This window comes from Heptranchias perlo, chromosome 6 (assembly GCF_035084215.1).
Source record: "Heptranchias perlo isolate sHepPer1 chromosome 6, sHepPer1.hap1, whole genome shotgun sequence".
Lineage (NCBI taxonomy): Eukaryota > Metazoa > Chordata > Chondrichthyes > Hexanchiformes > Hexanchidae > Heptranchias > Heptranchias perlo.
Genome location: NC_090330.1, coordinates 22997749 through 23023453, shown reverse-complemented (window position 1 = coordinate 23023453; position 25705 = coordinate 22997749). Strand labels below are relative to the sequence as shown.

The 25705-nt window shown below is 42.1% G+C and overlaps 1 protein-coding gene across 1 annotated transcript in view; it reads right to left on the bottom strand.

Annotated features, from left to right (window-relative positions):
- Nucleotides 1–25390, bottom strand: part of smad9 (SMAD family member 9) — a 32973-nt gene extending 7583 nt beyond the window's left edge. The window contains exons 1-4 of the mRNA XM_067985925.1: nucleotides 25307–25390; nucleotides 22082–22177; nucleotides 7523–8172; nucleotides 3942–4202 (exon numbers count right to left, since the gene is read on the bottom strand). Of these exons, the coding sequence (XP_067842026.1) occupies nucleotides 3942–4202; nucleotides 7523–7922 (661 nt within the window). The 5' untranslated portion in view covers nucleotides 7923–8172; nucleotides 22082–22177; nucleotides 25307–25390. The remainder of the gene's footprint in view (nucleotides 1–3941; nucleotides 4203–7522; nucleotides 8173–22081; nucleotides 22178–25306) is intronic.
- Between the last annotated feature and the right edge of the window lie 315 nt (nucleotides 25391–25705).

Here is a 25705-nt window from a genome sequence, read left to right as displayed (position 1 = left end):
CTTCTCTTTTCCAGTGACAACAAGTCCAATTTACATAATTGCTCCTCATAATCCAATCCCTCCATCCCCTCTTTTCTGGTTGCTCTCTTCTGCATCCTTTCAATAGCTGCAAATTCCTTTTTGTATGGTGAACAGAACCGTACACTGTATTCTAAGTGCGGTCGCACCAATGATTTATAAAGTGGCAGGATTACCTCACTATTTTGGCTCAATATTGACCTTTTAATATATCCTAACATCTGCTTTGCTTTACTCACTGCCACCAAGCATTGTTGCGATAGCTTCAATTTATTGTCAATCAGGACCCCCAGATCGCTTTCATTTTCCATGCACATTATTTTCTTACTATTTAAATAATAGTCCCTTCCTGGATTTTTTGTCCCCAAGTGAAGCACTTTCCATTTCTCTACATTGAATTTCATCTGCTACCTGTCTGCCCAATTCCCAAATATATTCAAATCCTCCTACAGCTTATCCTGGTCAGCTTTGGAATCTACCACCTTCATTAGCTTTGTATCATCTGCAAATTTAGCCACTTGTGACTCCTAGCTCCAAATCACTTATAAAGATATTATATAAGAGGTCCCAAAACAGATCCCTGTAGGATCCCACTGGTAACATTCAGGCTGATGACAATCCACTGCCCTCTGGGTTCTAGTGATTAACCAATTACGTAGTCACTGTAAAATATATCCACTGATTCCCGCTTTCTTTATTTTCAGTAGCAGCCTTTCCAGGGGATCTGTATCAAAGACCTTACTGAAATCCAAGTACACCACATTCACTGCCTTAACCCCAAACAAGCTCCTTTGTCACACTCTCAAAGAAAACCAGTAAGTTAGATTGGCAAGGCATGCCCTTCATGAACCATATTGGCTATCTTTAATTATTTTATTTCTATCCAGATGCTCCATGATCTTATCTTTAATAAGATTTTCCATAACTTTACTCACAATGGACGTCAAACTCACTGGTCTGTAGTTTCCTGGGTCACTTTTGCTACTTTTTTTTAAAAAAGCAGTAGCATCTGCTTTCTCCAATCCCCAGGCACCTCTCCAATATTCAGCGATTTATGGAAGATTTATGCCAGAGTTCCTGCAATTTCCTCCTTTATTTCCTCAAGGATCCTCGGATGCATCTTATCTGACCAGAGATTTATTTATCTTAAGTTTACATTGCTGTTCAGCAACCATGCTGTTAATAATATGAATAGTGTCACAACTTACCTCTGCAACACCCTCTAGTTCCCTTTCCAGATCAAATAAGTTACCTGTCTCCTCCTTGGTAAAAACTGAAGCAAAAAACGTATTTAGCATTTTTGCAGCCTGTGTAGCATCAGTTGTCATGCACTCGTCCAATCCCACTTTCAGTGGCCCCACTCCATCCCTCGTTTTTCTTTTTCTCTTAATATAACTTACAAAATTTATTATCCTGCACTTCTCTTGCCATAATCAATTTGAAATTTTTCTTTGCCATTTTGATGTCCTTTTTACACTCCAGGCATATTGATATTGAACTCATCCTAATTCTGTGTCATTTTCCTCCATGGCCGTAAATGCTTTTTTTCCCCTTTTTGAGTTGCTTGGTATTCCCATTCAACCAGGCAGGTGTGCCTTTAAGTTTGGTACCTTTGCTTTGAATGGGTAAACATTGGTCCATTGCATTCAGAATCAGCTCCTTGAAGGAACTCCATAGCTCCTCCACTCATATTCAAACTTTCCAGGCCCACTCTGACAAGACTACTCAAGTGCTTAAAGTTGGTCCTCTTAAAATTTGGCAATTTTGTTTGGGCTTTAGTAATCTCATCAATTCTTGTTATGTCAAATGTGATTGTATTATGATCATTGGTACTTGATTATTCCCATTACTCATATTCAAATCCAGGATGTTTACTCCCCTTGTTGGCTCTTTTACAAACTGAGTCATAAAACAGTCTTCAATTAACTCTAGAAATCCCTTCCCTGTCTTACCAGTCGAGGCATATTGTCCCAGTCAATTTCTGGTGGAAATCTCCAACTACTATAGGTGGTCCCTTACTAATTGCCAGCCATATCTGATCTCACAGTTCCAAATCAAGGCTTTCACCCTGGCCTGGGGGTCTATAGCGTACTCCCAACAATAGTTTACCTCTGTTACCATCTATTAATTCTATCCAAAGTGATTCTGTGTCTGCCCTATCCATTTTTATATCCTCTCTCACTTGTGCCTCACTACTGGAGTTTATATATACTGCCACACTGCCTTCTTTTCTCCTGATACGGTCTGTCCTAAACAATTTATATTCTTCCAGATATGTATCTCATTGGTCGGAATCACATATCAAATGGAAGAAGCCTTCAAAATCCAAAATAATTAATTATATTTGCCTGTTGAATTATATTGCTTTTACTTGTGTGACTCAACCCGTTTGTCAGATATAATGTATAATTATCACTTCTAAAATGAATCCATTCATTTTCTGGTTTGACGATGCCACAAATATAGTAGACGGTACTGTATTAATTTGTCTCACCCTTAGATTACAAATATTAGGTGACGCTGACAAAAATGTTGTTCTGCTAATGGAGACTGACATCAGCATGTTTTCAAACTCTTTAGCATAAGTAAATAAGCTTTTAACCCAGACACTCAAAACCATGAAGACTGGCTTCTGTATATTCATGTTATAACAGTCACTGCTGAAATGTGCGCAAACCCCACACAGACTGTCTCTGATCTGCTGTGGTTTACCCACAATGTAGTTCCCATATCATCATCCTTCTTCACTGCATAGAAAGATGACACTGTGCATCAGTTTACACAGCAGTACTGAATTTGTTATCCTCTCCTTCTACAACACTTGAGACAACTGGATCAAATTAGATTTTGCTCCAGAAATTTATTAACCTCAAAGTGACAAAGTCAGAAATGGGGATGTTCGCTGATGATTGCACAGTGTTCAGTTCCATTTGTGACCCCTCAGATAATGAAACAGTCTATACCTGCATGCAGCAAGATCTGGACAACATCCAGGCTTGGGCTGATAAGTGGCAAGTAACATTCGCGCCAGACAAGTGCCAGGCAATGACCATCTCCGATAAAAGAGAGTCTAACCACCTCCCCTTGACATTCAACAGCATTACCATCGCCGAATCCCCCACCATCAACATCCTGGGGGTCACCATTGACTGGAAACTTAACTGGACCAGCCATATAAATACTGTGGCTACAAGAGCAGGTCAGAGGCTGGGTATTCTGTGGAGAGTGACTCACCTCCTGACTCCCCAAAGCCTTTCCACCATCTACAAGGCACAAGTCTGGAGTGTAATGGAATACTCTCCACTTGCCTGGATGAGTGCAGCTCCAACAACACTCAAGAAGCTCGACACCATCCAGGACAAAGCAGCCCACTTGATTGGCACCCCATCCACCACCCTAAACATTCACTCCCTTCACCACCGGCGCACTGTGGCTGCAGTGTGTACCATCCACAGGATGCACTGCAGCAACTCACCAAGGCTTCTTCGACAGCACCTCCCAAACCCGCGATTTCTACCACCTAGAAGGACAAGAGCAGCAGGCACATGGGAACAACACCACCTACACGTTCCCCTCCAAGTCACACACCATCCCGACTTGGAAATATATCTCCGTTCCTTTATCGTCGCTGGGTCAAAATCCTGGAACTCCCTTCCTAACAGCACTGTGGGAGAATCTTCACCACACGGACTGCAGCGGTTCAAGAAGGCGGCTCACCACCACCTTTTCAAGGGCAATTAGGGATGGGCAATAAATGCCGGCCTCGCCAGCGACGCCCACATCCCATGAACGAATTAAAAAAAACTTTATCTTTCTTCCCTTTCCCTACGGGCGGGAGAAGAGAATGCACTATAAAATCCCGAGGCAGAAGTGGTGGTGGTGGGGAATCACTACATTTCAGTATATAATAGCTGAAATGCTACCTGTGAGTTGATATGGGCTCCTTGAACCAGAACTGCCAGGACAATTGGGATAGCTGATGTTGCTTGGAGACTGAGGGAAAGTGTTGTTGGGTGAGGGAGGGTAAAGAGAGTTTATCTGTTGATGAAAAGAGCTCGGAAAGGTAGCATTGTGTGGCATTAGAGGCTCGTTCTGATGTGGTAGAGGCACGTTGCGAAACTTGACAAGTAGACTGTGTTGTGGGTTGAATTCGCTGTGACGTGGCACAAGCACAGGTGGCAGCACTGTAAGAGAACACAAGTTCAGGTGTCGAACAGAGTCCATAACTTTCTCTTATCATAACAAATCACTTAAAATTCATCACAATAAGTTACTAATTATTCTTAGTTTTAATTCTGTACCTGTGCTTTAACAAAAGGCAGCAATTTAGAACATTTAAAAATTGTGACTGATTTAAAAACTCTATCACAACTTAAATTGTAGTATTTTTTCTCTTTGCCTCTCCCCTCTCTTTCCCCCCCCCCCCCCCCCCCCCCCACACCAAACATTGGAGGCACAAATATGCCCACTTCCCTGAAGCAGAAGAATCAAATAGCCTGATGGCAGTTTCAGGGAACCTCCCTGGGTCAATCCAAGCTGTTAGTTTTTATTTCAAGCAGTGATGCTGAAAACAAGGTGATCATTTGGTCATTTTTTCACCAGCCAAGTGTGTGGTTTTTTTAAGCTGCCCCCAATTGTGGGTGGATAGTTCTAACAGGCCTGCTTGCTCCCATGTCGATTTCAGAGCAACTCTTCCTAAAGAAAAAAAGATTAACTGACAACTTTTTACAGCCATGCCCATTCTTTTCTGTCTCCAATTTTCTCCCTTCCTCTCCTACCCTGAAGGTGTTGACACCCTTACTGGGGTACAGTTCAACAGGCAACGAGCAATTATTGTCTCGATTGGGAGTGCTGGCAGGCTATCCAACTGTGGAGGACATCACCACTGGGGCCAGCCAATGTTCACTGATATACTTCCAGTGGGGATCACTGTGTAGCGATCAGGAATGGGAACCCTCGGCAGATTTTTTCCTGTCCTATTTCAGGGGTGCGGTGACCAATGGTAGGTGAACTCAATAGAAAATTCCGGGTGATTCTACATACATTAGAACATCTGACAAAGTGCTTCTTTAATAAGGAAAGACAAATAAGGTTACTAGATTGATGACTTGCAGAAGACAATATAGGAAATGAATCATCCTAGGGTATTACATGCAACTGTTCCTCTGTCTCAGCAGACTTGTGCATTAGATGTCCATTTACAAAATTGACATTTACCTGTGACATGCTCAGTTACTTAGCAGTTTTAATCATAGTGCCCCCTTTCATTACTTAAATACACGTGATGCCATTTAGATTTCTGGTTATAAGTACTCCACATAAATTCCAATACAAGAGAGATTGAAATTAGCTCTTAAAAGAACAAATTGTTCATTAACTGCACAAAACTCCTATCTATTTAACAGAGAAAGAACTAATTATTTGAAGACTGAACGTCCTTTGAAGTTTTTCAAACTATAAACATGTCAGTCACATCAGTCACACTGCATCTGCAAAGATTTCTGTAACATTTCTAAAGCTGAATAGCATAAAATTGAATTAAGAATATTCTTTCTTGGCAATCTCAACAAACAAAAATTCCTACATTTCTCCAAATGATGAGCTCCCAATCTCAGCGGTGCTATCATACGTATGTAAGCTAAATTAATCCTCTATGGTACATGGAGAAAGGAAGAATAAGTTAAATGCAGTCACCCAACTTGGTCTCGGGCATCTTCCATTGGTTGGTTACAAAGCAGCATCAAAGAAGACCTGAGTACAGTTCACCTGCCAGTGCTTTCAAACCAGGGGATTAATGGTTATACAAGGCAAGTCTATTAAAAACATTCCAAGCAGACAGTCCCATGATTAGCAATAGCACTATGAGGTGGGGGGCTCCTCATACAAACATTGTCAGTTACAGAGGATTGATAGTGCCAAGCACAGAATTATCTGCCTGGAATATCCTGCCCCTCCCATCTGAAAATAGTCCAAGAAAATAACCTGCCTTTTGGGTGTGGAGGGCGGGGATTGGAAATTATTGAAAAAATAAGGAGGAAGACATGGGTGCCCACTGATCTAGTTTTGGGACTGGTAATCAACCCCTTTTTAAACTGTACGTTAAAAATCTTGTTTTCAAGAGGCTATGGAAAGCAGGGAAGTAGTTCTCAGAAAACATTTGCTCTGCGTGTGCTTGACGTTGGTCGAAGTGACTGTGTATCAGAATATCTCTGCTAACTGAAGGCTAGAAACCAATACTGCAAGTTCAATGAAACTTTATTTTAAGCTGAGCACATGCAATTTCCACCCCCAAAATAATTAAATTACTGCAAAATTCAACTGAGTTTCATGGAATTTCTTCCCACCCCCACTTACTGTCAATCGTCCCAAGACTCACACTATGTACAGTTCTGGCCATCCTAAAGAAGTTGGAACCAAAACTGTCTCCAACATGCAGCAATTTGCTGCAACAATTTCCACAGCCATTGGTTAAACCTGCTTTGTCCCATTTCTGTAGACAAGAAAGCTTAAGGATGCAGAAAGTAAAAGATGAAGGATTCACTTCATTACTAATAAGAATCATGAAATGAGCAGGAGCAAATCAAACATTCTGCAGCTTAATGTGCCTTGAATCTCAATGTTAAACGTGGTAACCTTTGCTTGTCTTCTTACTAGCACAGTTTAAAAAAAACATTTGAAAACAATTACACTGAATGGTCTATTACTGTTGTAAGAAATTATTAAATACACTGCCAAACTTAAAATAAATTAGACAGACAAGGTTTGTGTTAATAGCCTACCCAGCACATTTTTCCAGAAAGGTTCTCTTCATGTACAGATATCTAAATTATTGTTTCGCATTATGCCTACACATGAAATCACAAGTCCAGATACTATTAATTAAATGCTTATATACAATAAATGTTGTGGTGCAAAATAATACCAACATGGCACAACCAATAGTATCTAGATTGCGGCATTTAACAGCATCATGATTCAATACTTAATTATCATTCCTTACAGCAAAATTTGTCAATTATGGTCACTCTTGGGATTGACCAGATGGTCTTTGGAGACAGGTCATCATAGGTTCAAGACAGATTCATTAATTTTTGGTTGCAAATGTTATTAAGTGGGATACATGTAGATATTTTATTTTTAATTATGAAATTTAAACCTTACCTGCAGGCTTTCTGTTGTGGCCTCTTACTACCTGCAGGTATTTAAATAAACATACATTTGTTTTAGGGAATCAGAATCACACAACGAATCCCACCAGCCTCTGAGCGAATCCTAGGTCGGCTTGGAAAAACTCAGCTGCAACTCCAAGATGGCAGGCCTGACAAAAAGATAGGCCAGTACTCAATGGATGAGTTTTAAAAGAGGACGTGTCTTTGCTTACATAGGTTATGGGCTTGCAATATTATCATGCAATCGTTTAGACAGGTTTCATAACACTCAGAATTAGGTAAATCTCCAGGGCAGTAGGGGAACTGGATAAAAGGAACTACCACAATAGACATACCTGGCGTTTCCACCCTTCTGTAATGATATGGGTTAATGCATACTTCTTTCTGCTTTGAACCAAATGGGAACTCACAACACTCGAGAGCTTTTAATTCATGGTGGGACTGTAAATCTGGCCATCGCCATACCCTGCAGTAAATAACATGTGGTAAGCCTTTGCGGTGAGACACTTGTAATCTCCCATCCAAAGATCTTGGAATGGTGACACATTTGCTGGGTTGTCCTGGTGAGCTGAGGGCTTTCTCCAGTTCCTCCATTGCCCCTTTCTTTTTCTTTAGTTTTTTCACAAGTGAGTCTACAGCCTTTTCAGCCCATTTTTCCTCCTCATCTCCTTGTTTCCACCCCAGAAGTCTTTTCACTGCAGGACTTGTGAAGGAAAACAAGCTAACCATAGTCATCGTTGAAAGTACAGAGGAGGTGCTTTTTTTAAACAGTTGGGAAATGTAAAAAAAGAGTCATCCCAAAGGCCTCCGAAGCTTGTAGAGTTTGACAACTATCCAGGATAAAGTTCCAGTGATATTTAGATGTCAGCCACAGCAAATGTATTCAGTGTTCTGAATATATAGCTGTCCACTGGGAAAATCTGAGAAGCTTCCAGCAGTGAATGCCTTTCTTCTGTAGTCAGATGCCAGATGCTGTTAATTTTACCTGTTAGAATAATACACACGATGTTAAAGAGCAGATGGCTAACAACTATCCCTTCAGAAGACATCATAATTTTAGTTTAGTGCACACTTTAATGCTGTAATAATTGCTATGAAATGCAAAGCAACTCTTTTTGCCTATGGAACTAAGTTACAATGTAAAAAGAAAGTATATGCATACAGTGAAACCCATAAATTAGGGACACCTATAGGACTTGCATCAGGTGCCCCTTATTTGCAGGTGTCCCTATTTTTATATTGGTCATTGTATGTACTGTACATACAGTAGCTTTAGCCAGGTTGTACGAAGATAGTCATCAGTTGCCCAGATAGGCTTGTTCATATGGTGCTTAGCTGATTGATGAATTTTACCCAGTAAATACAGTACTGTACTAATAAATTCATGCAAACAAATCTTATTAAATGGTATTTTTATTTTCATACAAATAAAACACATACTGCACATTCATTATTCAAGAGTCACTTAACGAGATAGTCGGTAACTGATGCCTGGAGAGCATGGGCTTTTGACTCCATGTGGCGGTCAGTTGCATCAGATTCAGTTGCACTTATGTAGGTAAACAATGAGTTGCAGCTCGTGTGGGAGGCAAATAACTGAATTTTTGGAATGTGGGAATTTCCACAGATGTAGGGTCGGGGTGCTCGCTCCTCTTCTGTGTCATCACTGATGTCTTCGTCACAGGCTGTGGCACTTGGACGTGCATAGCAGTCAACGAAATCTTGCTCCCAGGACTTGGTCAGGGATTCCTCAATAGAAACTTCACTGTCAAAGGAGACAAACTCCTCTGCTGACATGGGGGTGGGCAGGGTGAGGGAGGACAGCAGGGGAGAGGGGTCAGGTATGGCAGGCGGCTCCCCAGTTTCTTTTACAATGACAGGGAAGATGCAGTTGCAAAGCACTTGGTGACATTGGACGGCTTGACCTGCTGTACTGCAGAGGCAATCCAGTGGCAGGCATCGAGCACGTTGACTTGGCAGGTAACTTCACTGGCGGGTGATGAGGATTGCGAGGTGGATGCAAACTGTGAATCGATCTTGGTGATGACAGAGTTCAGCAGACACTTGCGGTAGGTGGGTTTTGATGATCTTGATTATGCCTTGGCCGAGGGGTTGAAGAATGGAGATAGTGTTAGGTGGGAAGAGCCCTAGCTTGATGTTGGAAAGACAGTAAATAGCAGGGTGATAGGGGGCACTGTCCACAAACAGAATGATTGTGCGTTTTTGGCAGCGCACTTGACTGTTGAAGTCCTTAACCCAGGAAGTGAAGGTCGCACTGGTTATTCAAGCCTTCTTGTGCTCCCAGATAACTGGAAGGATGGATAAGTCCAGGTTACGAAAACACATGGGTTCAGCAACACGGCCGACGATCAGAGGCTTGGTGAACTCCCCCACAACATTGCAGCAGAGGGCAGCTGTGATGCGGTCCTTGGACTTTTTGCCTCCTTTACACTGCTCACTGGAGATGGTGAGGGTCTTGTCGGGCAAGGCCCGGCCAAACATGCCGGTCTCGTCCATATTATAGATAGCCCTTAGTTCATATGACTCGACCACGGTTGCAAGACTCTGCTTCCAGTCTCTATCAACATTGGGGTCGACACTGGCACTCTCGCCCGAGAAGACTTGGAATGAGATGGAGTCACGGCTGCGGAATGACTCCAGCCACCCATTGGAGGCCTTGAATGTGGTGATACCTAGGGACTGGGCGAGCTGGTGGGCTTTTTGTTGAAGGAGTGGACCAGAGATGGGGATGGATTGTGACCAAGCATGCTGGGACCACTCTCACACCATGGAATTCACTGTGGACAGGTCAGATCTGTAGCAGGGATGCTTTCTGGGAGTAGAGCAATGGGACTCATATGCATCAAGCTCATGATTATGATTCAAGAATCTGGAAACTTGCGTTTTGGCTTTTGCCAACTCATGGACGCTTTGGCTGTCGTGCTCATGCTGGTTAATGAACTTGATTTTTTGATCCAGTGACAACACATTACTTTTTTGTTTACCAGCTGTTTTCTCTAATATTTCCTGGTAAAAATTTTCCAATCTTGAAGAATCAGCTGAGATTATGATCAGCACCTAATCAGCTGCAATAATGCTAGGAACTTCAGTTTGGAAACAACAAAATTGATGTGCCTATACCCGTACCTGTTCCCAGTGACAATTCCGATAACCAAAGACAATCGTTCTGTACTGCGTGGGGTTGGGTGGGTTCTGTGTTCGCGTGAGAGTCTGCGCACATGCGCATCTTCTGGGTCTGTGCATCTTCCGGGTCTGTGAGCGGATCAGCAGGGACAGCGGCTGCAGAGGGATTCAAAAGCTGATACGACAGGAACAGAAAGGAATCACTATCTTCAGACTGTGACCCGTGTTCCGAGTTGTAAACGGACTTGATGCATTGAAGGCTGACCATATTTACGAGTCTCCATTGCTTCAAGGTGCAGCTTGTATCTATCACAGTGTAAATTATTTGGGACGGTCAACGAGTGTCTGTTTTTTGCAGGTTTCACTGTATATATATATTAATGTTTATACACATACACTCAGCCAAGATTTGACAATGTTAAAATATAAAATATAGTGGGAAGGAGATAGAGGAGAAAATTTGCAGGCAAATTACAGAAAGATGCAAGAACTATAGAGTAGTGATAATGGGGGACTTCAATTATCCCAATATAGGCTGGGGCAGTAACGGTGTAAAGGGCAAAGAGGGGGAGGAATTCCTGAAATGAACATTCTGGTACTGTGTGTTTCCAGCCCAACCAGGAAGGCAACAGTGCTGGACCTAGTTCTGGGGAATGAAGTGGGGCAGGTGGATCATGTTTCAGTGGGGGAGCACTTGGGGAACAGTGAACATAATATCATTGGGTTTAGAGTAGTATGGGAAAGGACAAGGAACAATCAAATGTGAAAACGCTTAACTGAAGGAGGGCAAATTTCAGTGAGTTAAAAAAGGAATTTTACCCAGGTGGATTGGAATCAAAAATTCGAAGGCAAAACAGTAATTGAACAAAGGGAGGCCTTCAAGAAGGCGCTAGTTCGGGTACAAAGTAGACACATTCCCATGAGGAGAAAGGAAGGGCATCCAAAGCTAGAGCTCCCTGGATGACTAAAGATATAGAGATTAAAATGAAACAAATGAAAAATGTAAGGTTCATAATACAGTAGTGAACCAGGCAGAATACAGAAAGTACAGAGGAGATCTAAGAAAGGGAATAAGAGGGGCAAGGAGAGAGAATGAGAATAGATTAGTGGCTAACATAAAAGGGAACCCAAAAGTCTTTTATAAACATATAAATAGTAAAAGGGTAATCAAAGGAAGGGTGGAACCGATTAGGGACAAAAAAGATCTTCTTGTGCAGGCAGAGGGCATGGCTGAGATAATAAATGAATACTTCACATCCATCTTCACTAGAGAAGAGGATGCTGCCATTGTAGCAGTAAAGGAGGAGGCAGTAGCGATATTGGGTAGGATAAAAATAGATAAAGAAGAGGTACTTAAAAGATTGGCAGTACTCAAAGTAGAAAAGTCACCCAGTCCAGATGGGATGCATCCCAGGTTGCTGAGGGAAGTAAGGGTGGAAATTGCAGAGGCTCTGGCCACAATCTTCCAATCCTCCTTAGATATGGGGACAGTGCTGGAGGACTGGTGGATTGCAAATGTTACACCTCTGTTCAAAAAAGGGAACAGGGATAAACCCGGCAATTAAGGCCAGTCAGCCTGGAGGGGAAACTTTTAGAGACAATAATCCAGGACAAAATTAATTGGCACATGGAAAAGTATGGGCTAATAAATGAAAGTCAGCACGGATCTGTTAAAGGAAAATAGTGTTTGACTAACTTCATTGAATTCTTTGATGAAGTAACGGAGAGGGTTGATGAGGGAAATGCACTTGATGTGTATAAAGACTTTCAAAAGACCTTTGATAATGTACCACATGATAACCTTGTTAGCAAAATTAAAGGGACAGTGGTAGCATGGATTCAAAATTGACTAAGGGTCAGAAAGCAGAGAGTAGTGGTGAATGGTTGTTTTTCAGACTGGAGGGAAGTATACAGTGGTGTTCCCCAGGAGTCAATATTAGGACCACTGCTCTTTTTGATATATATTAATGACCTGGACTTGGGTATAGAGGGTATAATTTCAAAGTTTGCAGGTTACTATCCTCCACACAATGTGGAGGATAGTAACAGGCTTCAGGAGGACATAGACGGACTGGTGAAATGGGCAGACACATAGCAGCTGAAATTTAACGCAGAGAAGTGTGAAGTGATGCATTTTGGTAGGAAGAATGAGGAGAGGCAATATAAACTAAATGGTACAATTTTAAAGGGGGTGCAGGAACAGAGCGACCCGGAGGTGCACATACATAAATCTTTGAAGGTGGCAGAACAAGTTGAGAAGGCTGTTAAAAAATGGTATCTGGGATCCTGGGCTTTATTAATAGAGGCATAGAGTATAAAAGCAAGGAAGTTATGCTAAACCTTTAGAAAATACTGGTTAGGCCTCAGCTGGAGTATTGTCTTCAATTCTGGACATCACACTTTAGGAAGGATGTCAAGGCCTTAGAGAGGGTGAAGAAGAGATTTACTGGAATGGTGCCAGGGATGTGGGACTTCAGTTATGTGGCGAGACTGCAGAAGCTGGGGTTGTTCTCCTTAGAACAGAGAAGGTTAAGGGGAGATTTGATAGGAGGTGCTCAAGATCATGAACGGTTTTGATGGAGTAAATAAAGAAAAAATGTTTTCAGTGGTAGAAAGGTTGGTAACCAGAGGACACAGATTTAAAGCAATCGGCAAAAGAGCCAGAGGCGACATGAGGAAACATTTTTTTATGCAGCAAGTTGTAATGATCTGGAATGCACTGCCTGAAAGGGTGGTGGAAGCAGATTCAATCGTAACTTTCTAAAGGGAATTAGATAAAAACTTGAAGGGAAAAAATTTACCAGGCTCTGGGGAAAGAGCAGGGGAATGGGACTAATTGGATAGCTCTTTCAAAGAGCCGGCATAGGCACAATGGGCCAAATGGCCTCCTGCTGTGCTGTACCTATTATGGTACTATGAATTTCAGTGACAAAATGTATAACATTTGATTACTGTAAGGTCTAGTTACCGTACTGTATCTGCAATTCGAGGCTGCTGGCAAGCTATGTAAAGACAAAAACAGCTTGAGAGTCAGAAATCTTATACAGTGAATCCTGTAAACCTTCAGGACTGGCATCAGCTGGTTTTTTTTGCAGGTGTCCTTATTTTCAAAATGGTCATTGTACGTACTGTAAAAATTTTCAGTAGAATGATAAGTTCTTTACCTAGCATCCGTAGCGGCAGAGAAACCACTCTATCCCTGAGATAGTCATGCAAGCATTCAATCCCAGAGATAGAGCGGGTTCTCTGCCACTATGGCTGCTGGGTAAAGAGCTCCCCATTCCACAAAAGCCGTTACTTTCACAAAACCTGCTGCCGCCTCGCGCTGACCTGCTAGTCCCGTATTTTAAGTTGTAAAAGGGTTTGATGCATTGAAGGCTGTCCGTAGTTCGGAATTTGCGAGTGTCCTTGGTTTCAGAGTGTCTCTTATATATTTTAGCGTGCAAGTTATTTGGGTCTTTCAATAAAAGCCCATTTTTTGAAGGTGTCCATTTACACAGGTTTCACTGTACTGCAACACGACAATCATAATATTCTAACTCTGCAGTCACCCAATGAAAACGAGCAATGTTAAGCGAGGAGAAATTGAAAATGTACTTGGAAGTTTCAAGAAACAAATGATCAGAGGTATACAGTGTCGTGGAATCAATAATGGAAGGCGACAGCTTATTAAATTTGTTACATGCAACGTTAACATTGATTGATGTCGATCATGCACAGTATTTCTTTCCTCCTTTCTAGAATCAATTCAAACCTGCCTCTCAAGCAATTCAGAACTAGAAAATATACCACCTTTACATTAGTACTCCAAGTGACCCCAGTAATTTTATTTTAATATACATGAAACCCAACTGAATAATTCAAACACTGCATCTTAATATGATCATAGAACATAGGAACAGGGGTAGGCCATTCAGCCCCTTGAGCATGTTCCACCATTCAATCAGATCATGGCTGGTCTGTACCGCAACTCCATTTACCTGCCTTTGATCCCCTTACCTAACAAAAAGCTATTGATCTCAGTCTTGAAAATTTCAATTGACCCAGCATCCACAGCTTTTTGGGGAAGGGAGAGCCAGATTTCCACTACCCTTTGTGTGGAAAAAGTACTTCTTGATTTCACTCCTGAATGGTCTACCTCTAATTTTAAGTTTGTGCCCCCTTGTTCTGGATTCCACCACCAGAGGAAATAGTTTCTCTATATCTAACCCATCAAATCCCTTTATTATTTTAAACAACTTGATTAGATCACCCGTCATCCTTCTAAACTCAACGGAATACAAGCCAAGTTTATGCCACCTGTCCTCATAATTTTACCTTTTAAGCTCCAGTATCATTCTGCTGAATGTGCACTGTACCCCGTCCAAGGTCAATATATCCTTCCTGAGGTGCAGTGCCCAAAACTGAACACAGTATTCCAGATAGTGAATGACGTCACACTTCCCCACATTGAACTCACTTTTAAGTTACAACTATGGCACATACTGAAGAGTTCTGCAGAGATATCATGGTTTATTTTCTTTAAGATAACTATTATCTGGATAAGTCAGTATCAATAAATATGACAGGCCAATAAAATATTCTGGAAATTTGTTCTTTTTTCCATGTTAAAGAAAAGCTCATCTCTGGCTAATATGCTGATTAACGAGGTTTATGGAGACAGTGACATCCCCCGTTGTCCTCTCAGCCATACACCTCCTGCACTTAAGAGGGCAGAGCAGGCAGCTTATTCACAGGCCTTGCCCATTGCCAATGCCATTCAGCTGACTTTCATGACGTGGGAGGCAGTGGGCTGGTGGAAATCCCCCATGCTATTTCCCATCCTTCATGCAAACAGAAAACTCACTGCTGCTTGGTGCCACTCCATATAACATAGCTGAGATCAGAAATTTTGTAGAATGGGAGGAATTGAATTTCATGTTTCTCCCTGCAATATTCATTAATAAATTCTCTCTTGCCCCTTTAGTTTCCTAGTACCATATATTATTCCTTAGGTGACAGGGCAAAGAAGTGACTTATTCACAGGCCTTTCCCATCATCATTGAGGAGCTGATCACCAGTTAATTCTCCTTCTAAGAATGCACCTCACCTGTGCAAATGACCTTATTCCAATAGTCTACCCAATGTTGAGAACTCTTTAAGCAAATAGTGAAACTTCCCACAAGGAGGGAGTGAAAACAGAAGGAAGAATGATTCCATGTATGCCTTAGTCTTCCATAATGCCGAAAAACAAGAACTAGAATCTGAATTCAATGCAGTTTTAGTTGATTCATACCAAATATACAGTACCTCTTAAATCGGATTAATTGCAAATTCAGACAGACTATGAATTTATGGCTCTATTTTCACCACAGCTTAACGGTCCATAAATAACCAGTCATTATTTACAACTTAACACAATTAATGCTTTACTCAAAATAAAATTATAATGTTTAAATTATAAATTGTCATGGTAGTAGTAATATACAATACACCGTCTCTACAAGAACAACTTGCATTTATAGAGTGCCTTTAACATTCCAAGGTGCTTCACAGAGGCTTAAGGGGAAAAAAAACAGATGCTGAGCTAAAGGAGATAGTAGGAGGGGCGATCAAAAGCTTACAAAGAATGCACAGCACAGAAACAGACTGTTCAGCCCAACAGGTCCATGCCAGTGTTTTATTTTCCACGTGAGCCTCCTCCCATCCTTCTTCATCTAACGCTATCAACATATCCTTCTATACCCTTCTCCCTCCCTCACGTGTTTATCTAGCTTCCTCTTAAATGCATCTATGCTAGTCGCCTCAACTACTCCTTGCGGTAACGAGTTCCACATTCAAACCACTCTCTGGATGAAGAAGTTTCTCCTGAATTCCCTCTTGGATTTGTTAGTGACTATCTTATATTTATGGCCTCTAGTTCTGGTCTCCCCTGCAATTCGAAACATCTTCTCTACATCTACCCTATCAAACCCTTTCATAATCTTAAAGATCTCTATCAGGTCCCCCCCAAGTCTTCTCTTTTCTACAGAAAAGAGCCCCAGCCTGTTCAATCTTTCCTGATAGGTATAACTTCTCATTTCTGGTATCATCCTAGCAAATCTCTTTTGCACCTTCTCCAGCGCCTCCATATTATCCTAGCCTTATTAACCTGCTTCGCTACTTTTGGTGATTTATGTATCTGTACCCCTAAATTCCTCTGCTCCTCTACCCCGTTTAGACACTTATTTTCCAAGGAGTATGTTATTATTATTCCTACCAAAATGTACCACCTCACACTTATCTATATTAAAAATCATTTGCCAATTATGTGCCTATTCTGCAAGTTTATTAACGTCTTCCTGTATTTTGTCGCAGTCCTCCTCAGTATCGACTATACCCCCTAATTTGGTGTCGTCCGTAAATTTTGAAATTGTACTTCCAATTCCCGAGTCCAAATCGTTTATGTATATGGTGAATAACAGTGGTCCCAGCACCGATCCTTGTGGAATGCCACTTTCCACCTTTTGCCAGTCTGAGTAACTACCTTTAACCTTTACTCTCTGTTTTCTGTTTTGTAGCCAGCTTGCTATCCATTCTTCTACTTGTCCCTGGACTCCACATGTTCTGACCTTAGTCATGAGTCTACTATGCGGCATCTTATCGAAGGCCTTTTGAAAATCCAAATATATTACATCTACTGCATTACCCTTGTCCACCTTTCTGTTACTTCTTCAAAGAATTCAATAACGTTGGCCAAGCATGACCTTCCCTTTTGAAATCCGTGCTAACTATTCTTTATTATATTTTCAGTTTCTAGATGTTTCTCTATTACATCTTTGAGTAAGGATTCCATTATCTTTCCTACCACCGATATTAAGCTAATTGGCCTAGTTCCCTAGACTTGTTCTATCTCCATTTTTAAATATAGGAATCACATTAGCTGTCCGCCAGTCCTCTGGCACTATTCCCTTTTTTAATATGTGTAATAGTGCCCCTGCTATCTCTTCTCTAACTTCTTTTCATATGCGCGGACGCAATCCATCCGGACCTGGGGTTTTATCCTCTCTAAGTTTGATTAGTTTATCAATTATCTCCCCCCTTTCTATCTTAAATGTCTTTACATCATTTTTGATCTCTTCTTCTAGTTTCACGCCCACCATATTAGTCTCCCTGGTAATTACTGAAGCAAAGTAATTATTTAATATTTCTGCCATTTCGCTGTCATTGCCTGTGAGTTTATCGTGTGTATCCCTTAGTGGCACTATCCTATCCTGATTTTTCTTTTGTTATTTATGTGTCTGTGGAATAGTTTACTATTTTTTTGATATTCCTTGATAATTTAATTTTGTGGTTTCTTTTTGCCTTCCTTGCTTGATCAAAGAGGTGGTTTTAAGGAGGGTTTTAAAGGAGGAGAGGGAGGTGGAGTGGCGTAGGGGTTTAAGGAAGCAATTCCAGAGCATAGGGCCTAAACGGCTGAAGGCATGGCTGCCAATGGTGGGTTGAAGAGTTTGGGAAGGTGAGGGTTAGAGAAGGTTACAGAAGTGGAGAGGGGAGAGGCGATGGAGGGAATTTAATACAGGGATTAGAAATTTAAATTTATGGGGTTGGGAGATTGGGACCCAATGTAAACAAGCAAGGATAGGGATGATGGGTGAGTGGGCCTTGTTGTGGGATAAGATACAGGCAACAGAGCTTTGTATGAGCTGAAGTTTACGGAAAATGGAGAATGGAAGGCCGGCTCGGAATAGTTGAATCTTGGAATAGTTGAATCTGGAAATAACAAAGACATGGATTAGTTTCAACTGTAGATAAGCTAAGGTTGAGGCAGAGGCAGGCGATGCTATGGAGGTGGAAGTAGGTGGCCTTTGTGATGGGATGAAAATAGTGCCATAAATTCATAGTCTGTCTGAATTTGCAATTAATCCGATTTAAGAGGTACTTTATATCCTATAGTTATAGGGTCAAAAGCTCAGCTTGTTGAACAGAACGCCGAGTTTGTGAACAGTATGGTTCAGCTTGAGACAGTGCCTGGGGAGGGGGATGGATTAGGAGTTGAGGGTACAGAGTTTGTGGCAGGGGCCAAAGACAATGGCTTCTGTCTTCCCAATGTTTAACTGAAGGAAACTGTAGCTCATCCAAGACTGGATATCAGACAAGCCATCTGACAACACAGGCAGTGGAGGGGATCGAGGAAGTTCTTGGAGATATAATGCTATGTGTCACCAGTGTATATGTGGAAGCTCACCCACTGTTGGTGGATAATATTCCCAAGAGGCAGCACGTAGATGAGGAAGGGGAGGCGGCCAAGGATATATCCTTTGAGTACTCCTGAGATGATGGTGCGGAGGTGGTAAGAGAAGCCATTACTAGAGATGCTCTGGCTACAATCAGATAAGAAAGAGTGGAACCATTCAAGGACAGTCCCACCAAGCTGGACAAGAGGAGAGGAGGGTGGTGTGGTCAACTGTGTTAAAAGCTGAGGAGGATGAGCAGGCAAAATGGTTGGAGCTGTTTCTTTACTGGAGGAGGGGATGGACTCCTGATTGGAGGGATTCAAACAGGGGGTTGCAGGAGAAATGAGCATGGATCTGTGAGGCGACAACATGTTCAAGGACTCTGGAGAGGAAAGGGAGGTAGAAAACGGGTTGGTAATTTGCAAGGACGGCCATGGGGAGGTTTCAGAAGGAGATAATGACAGCGGCTTTGGAAGGTAGAGAGACAGTGCCTGGGGAGATGTCAAATTTGGGAATAACTGAAAACAATACGCAGGCGTTTTATATAGTGTTACAAAAAGTCTATAAGAGCCGTGACAATAGATAACAGCACTAGCACAAGGACTAGTGCGTACTGAATTGTAGATATTTTAAGACAGCTATACTGTTGTAATCCAGTCAAGGAGGATAGGTCTTTTCCCAGAATAATGTAATCTGCTCCACCCCCACCTAAACACCAAACATGTAGTAAAATTGCATGCTTGATTTTTTTCAACTGGAATAAAAATCATGTGATTTTTAGTACATGACTGTTTTTAGTAGTATATATTACACAATACAGTGTTTAACACATTTCCCAACCTGCCAAAAGCTATCTCGATATAGTACCAATCAGATGATACCGTACATCAATAAATTCCAGGTTACCACCATCTTTGTTAATGTTTCAATAAAGCCACAATCTATTATGCACAGAATGCCCACTGCAAAATGGTAAGAAAAGTTAAATTAACTTTAAACAACTTATATTTATATAGCTCCTCATGAAACAGCCATCTCAAACTTCTTTACTGGCGATGGGAAAAAAGAGGTTTGGGTGTGAAATTATAGTTGAAAAGAAGGGGTTTTTTTTGGAAGTCAGGGCGGGAGGGGATAAGGCAAAAATTCTGCAGGAGGGAGTTCCAGAGAACAGAGATTTTGTGGCTGAAGCAGCAGCTGCTGCTGGTGGGGCAGACATAGCAGGGAAACAAAGGGTGCGTGCAAGGACTTATAGCTGGAGGAGATGGCTGAGAAAAGGTATGATAGGGTTAAGCCATCAAGTTATTCGAAAGCAAAGACAGAGATCTTAAAGTTAGTTCACTGGGGCTTGGGGAGAACCGCGGCGATGGGAGTACAGGTGAGGATGCTATTTGTGCTGTCTTGGGTGAGTTACAGATTGTGGAGAGTATAGGCCAGCAAGGAGAACACTGGAGAAAATCCAAGCCTGTCAAAGACTGCAGAGAGTTCGAGAAGGATGGCCGAAAATTGGCAGGATGTGACCAGTGGTGTCCCACGGGGATCCGTGTTGGGGCCTCAACTATTCACTGTATTTATTAACGACTTAGATGACGGGATAAAGAGCCACGGATCCAAGTTTGCTGAAGACACAAAGATAGGCAGCATTGTAAGCAGTGTAGATGGAAGCATAAAATTACAGAGAGCTATTAATAGATTAAGTGAATGGGCAAAACTGTGGCAAATGGATTTCAATGTAGGCAAGAGTGAGGTCATTCACTTTGGACCCAAAAAGGATAAATCAGAGTACTTTCTAAATGGCGAAAAGCTAGAAATTGTGGAGCTTCAAAGAGACTTAGGGGTCCATGTATATAGATCATTAAAATGTCATGGACAGATACAGAAAATAATCAAAAAGGCTAATGGCATGCGGCCTTTATGTCTAGAGGACTAGAATACAAGGGAATACAAGTTATGCTACAGCTATACAAAGCCCTGGTTAGACCACACCTGGAGTACTGTGTTCAGTTCTAGGCACCACACTTTAGGAAGGGTATACTGGCCTGGGAGGGAGTGCAGCATAGATTTACTAGAATGATACCTGGACTCCAAGGAGAGATTACACAAACTAGGGTTGTATTCCCTGGAATTTAGAAGATGAAGGGGCGATTTGACCTAAGTTTTCAAGATATTAAGGGGAACTGATAAGGAGAAACTATTTCTGCTGGTTGGGGAGTCTAGGACTAGGGGACATAGCCTAACAATTAGAGGCAGGAATTTCAGGAGTGAAGTTAGGAAACACTTCTACACGCAAAGGGTGGTAGAAGTTTGGAACTCTCTTCCACAAACGGCAGTTGATGCTAGCTCAACTGTTAATTTTAAATCTGAGATTGATAGATTTTTGTTAACCAAAGGTATTAAGGGATAAGGAGCTACGGCGGATATATGGAGTTAGGTCACAGATCAGCCATGATCTCATTAATGGCGGAACAGGCTCGAGGGGCTAATTGGCCTATTCCTGTTCCTATGAGGAATGATGCACCACAGTCACAGAGGATACCATTTGTGACTTTGATTAGGGCTGCTTCAGCACTGTGGTGGGGTGAAATCCCGATTCGAGAAGTTCAAACATGGAGTTGCAAGAAAGATGTTCACGGATTTGGGAGGCAACAACACATTCAAGACTTGAGAGGAAAGAGAGGTTGGAGATGGGGTGGAAGTTTGCAAGGACAGAGGGGGGATGCAGCAGTGGCAGCTGAACAGATGGTCTCAATATTAGTGACAAAGAGGTCCATGAACTCCTTGCATTTGTTGTTGGAAGTGAGGGTAGAGGGGTTTAACATGGAAGACTGCAAAATTGTTGACATTTATTGCTACCCACAATTTGCAAATCCGTTTAAAAATGCTTGTTTGGCAATATATCAAACGTAGATGAAAAAGAAAATCAGGTTACAAAACCAAACAATGTTAAATAAATGTTAAGAAACTCATACTTTCCTGTGCTGATATCGCACCATCATTATCAGTTACACAAAACTGCACTACATTATGGATAAACTTTGCTGTTTGACGTTGGGCTGTCATTTGTGACTTCGGACAGATCTGTATCATTAGCCACCAGGTGACAGCGCCAGGAACTGACCTCTAAGACGCTGCATTAAATCTTCTGCGCGTAAAAGACTCAACCATCTCCAGAATACAAAACAGCTGGCAAAATAGAACTGCAGCGATTTTAAAACAACAGAGCTTAAAAAGCACTGGCCAACACGTGAAACTCTTTTGCTCATACCTTACCCCTTTGGCTCCCACCTTATCAAGGCTGGCGACACCCAGGCTCTAAATCTAAACAGTGTCCAACTCCTTACAATTATGGTGTTGTGATGCTAAAACCTTGGAGAAAAAGGTTGATGGGTCAGCTTTAACTAACTCGTTCGACAAAACATAAAAACATGCATTAATCATGACTGGCACCAGTAACTGGTTGATTTCATACTCACTTAGAGTCAATCACAAGAAATGAATCCCCAAGTTAGAAACGTGTTTAACATTCTTTGCAAAAAATGCATTAAAGGCTCAACTTACTGATCGCTCTCAAGTGTAGGGTGTGTCCGAGGATCCCGTCAGCACCGCTTATGTGAGGATCTCAGAACCGGAGAGGGATAGAAGATTAAAGAGACACTGAACAGCGAAAAACAGAGGTGAATGAGCCATAGCGACGGAAAGTACATGAGAGATAAACAGTAAGAATCAGGGTCTTGGAAAATCTTAAGTCACAAAGTCTCACACCCAGACAAACAAATTCTCAGTCACAGACCACCACTGTCAGAAGAGTCAGAGCCAGGGAGTCAGAATCAGAATTAGTAAAGTCCCAAAGAGACAGTCAGTCTGAGCCTCACAGAGCTATTCAAAAGGATCAGTCTCAGAGAATGCCAATCAGTGACAGTCACAGAGCCATAGCTACTCAGAAACCTTCACAATCAAGTCAGATAGTCACAGTCCTAATCGAACAACAGCCAGAGCGTCAGAGCCAAGTCTTAATGTTTGATTCTCAGCCACAAGGTTTGCTTTCGCAGAAGTCAGTGTCAGAAATATCCAGCCTTATGCCATTCCTACACTGCGATTTTGGCACCAGTGCAGCACTGATATAGTCATCATGCTAGGGTCAAAAGTGCAGTATTATGCTGCTGGTGCCAGCCCAGTCTCATCTGTAACATAAGAGACACAACCTGAAAGAAGTTGTCTCAAATAGATTTTTCTTTACATCAGTTGTGAAAACCACCTTTTACTATGATTATGATGAGCTAGCCTTCAATCAGTTGGAAGCTCGCCAACAGTGCAAGAAGCCTGAAAATTGCACTAAATACACGTTTAAGTGTGATTGCATCTGTGCACAGCTCTGCTTCTCTGCAATAGTGTGACTGGCCAATATAGTTACATACTCCCCACAAATCTACAGTGCAAATAGTACTGGTACCAAACCAGCACTATTAACAATATTGTCAGTCAGAGTCAGTCAGGGACAGATTCAGTCTACTGTACCAGTTAAACTGCACCTAAATGGTACAGTACTGTGAGAATATTACAGTGATGCAAGTGGGCAGCTGCTGTATATTGTGTTTACACTGTTCTCTAATTAGGGAAAGTGCAATTCCACACATGCACATTTGAAAGTGTGCATAGAACTGTGCTCACTGACCTCCAACTGCAAGTGAAATTTCTAAAGTTAAAATAAAGCCGACTATCTGGTCAGCTCTTTTCTATCAGACCGCCTTAGTTCTTTTTAAACTTGTTAATTCATCTATGGACTGGTTGCATTGGTCAACACTGCAAGTTGACCTTTTTTATGTGGTCTTATTACCAATGCCAAACTACCCATTTTTGTGAAATCAATAGGATTATATACTGCACGTGTGGCAAAACCACCAATCCTCACAGTGCAATGTCTAAACCACCGCATCTTGCTCTCCTCCAAGCTCTTCAATACGGCAATGAAAATCTTGTTTCTTTAAAACCAGTTCTTCAAAGGCACAATTTCTTCATATCTCATACAGGTCTAACCATCCTATCCAGCATTAGCCCTTTATTTGTCATCTTTCTTTGGCCTCACTATCTCCTCTGACCTCAAATGGAACCCCCCACACCTCCTTCATTGCTAAAGCGGATTCCAAAAAGCTTGGTTTCCTCTTTGGTACCAAATACTAATTTTGCCCATAACTCTTAATAAAGCCCAAGTCCATCTAAGACTTGAACCCTGCTCCCATTTCTTCTATGTAAATCAGGATCTAATGATTAGAGTACGCCAAGCCTGACTTGCTCAAATACCTGGGGAGGCTCTTCTAGCTTCTATTTTGCAGTCCTGGGGAGCATACAAGTAAAACCATGTCTCCTTCACCTTTAGCCTCCAACTCTTCTCTCTCCCTATTGCAACCTTTCTTATCTTTCTCTATTTTATCAGTACTATTATGGTCAGTGCTCCTCTGAACTTTTCTCTGTTGTTCCTTCTAAGCTGCAATGATGAGTCCTAACATGCAGTCTTCTTTTCTCCCCTCATTCTTTCCCAGGACCTCAAAACTGCAGAACTCCTTACCTTCCTGAGTCTTTCACTCCCCATATAATCAGGCTTTTAAAACCCAAGCTAGGTGTCACTTAATGACTACTTCTGAATGACTTAGTCTTTCCTTTTATTCTTTTTAATCTTGGTGGTGTCCCACACTGTGGAACTTGACCTTCACCTTGGTTTCTCCATAATAAAAAGAATTACACCAATACCAAATGTGGAGTACAACTTGAGCATTACATCAGCTATAGACACTGCAGTCACACTCAAACAAGATAGGCAGCTTTAGTGTCACTTACAGTAAGATAGAGTCAATCTTAGCATCATAACCAAAGAGAGAGTGCATGTCAGTCTTAGTGTCACAGTCCTAAGCTGCATTTATACTACACTGTAGCATTAGTGCAAAAGTGATTTCCTGGGAGGATGGAGTTTTACTTTCCTTCAATCTGGTTCCAGTGTCATTTACACAATACAACATTTTAGGCGAAACAGTTCTGCACCAATGCTACAGCTGTAGCGTAAATGCAGTCTCAGTGTCAGCTGCAGTCAAAGAAAGAGACTGTGACAGTATTAGCATCAGTCAGTAAGAGTGTCTTAGGCTGCAGTTATACTGCACATACAAATCAGAAAACAGTCTAGTGTTTGAGCGTGCAGGGGCCAAACTAGCGGTAAACTGCCACTCTTGAATTTTTCAGGGCTCCCAAAGCCAGTGCCAGTGCCAGGCTCCAGGGCATGTAGATACTTTAGTTGAGGCACATTCCTTCACACCTGCCACATCATATCAAAAGCAAGCATTGAGGGTGAAGGCTTAAGGAAGAAACTTTTGCTGAACATTCAGAGCTATAGGAACAGACGCAGTTAACATTTCCATTAATCTTTGTGGGTGAGCTGCAGTGCTGGGTGTTCATCAACATCCTGTTGTACAGCCAAACTCCAGGAAAACAACGTAAAGGTAGCAGTATCACTGTACTCTCAGCCAAGTCACAGTTCGCGCGTCAAATAATTGGAGCCATATCATCAGCCACAGTCGATATTTGCCGCGGGGAGCCGGTCTTTAGAGTGAGCCACAGTCAGACTGAGAGTCTCAGATTGCCAATCACTCAGGAGACGACACTCTGCCCGTGACGACCTGCGACTTGTCCCGGCGGCTGCACTTGAGGGCGAGCTCTGCGCCGATCAAAGAACCCAAAGAAACAAGCGTGCACCGAGCAAAACGCGCACAATAAATAAAGTTAATGCTGGGATGTTACCTTTTCCTTCCTCCCTGAGTGAGTGAGATGAGTGAGTGCGGTTACCTCCCCATCCCATCCCCCCCGGCTCCAGCTGCTCCTGTGGGCTGGCGGCAGTGAGCCTGGAGCTGCCTCACGCGGGATTGTACGTAGGAAAGAGTCACCCGGCCAATCAGGCTTCACACCGCTGTGATCTGGGACAGCAGCCAGGGCACCGTGCACACAGATCCCGAGAGTCTGTCAAAAAAGATTTAAAGCAAATAGCCGTTCCTCTACGTGCAGGATATGAATTTTCCCGGGTGTCCTCCCGCTCGTCCGCGGAAACCCTGGAAAAACGGCGTAAAAGGTTTTACTTGAGTTTTATGACATTATCTAAAACAAAAGTTCAAATTTTGCCAATCAATAGAATGCTTTTATGCT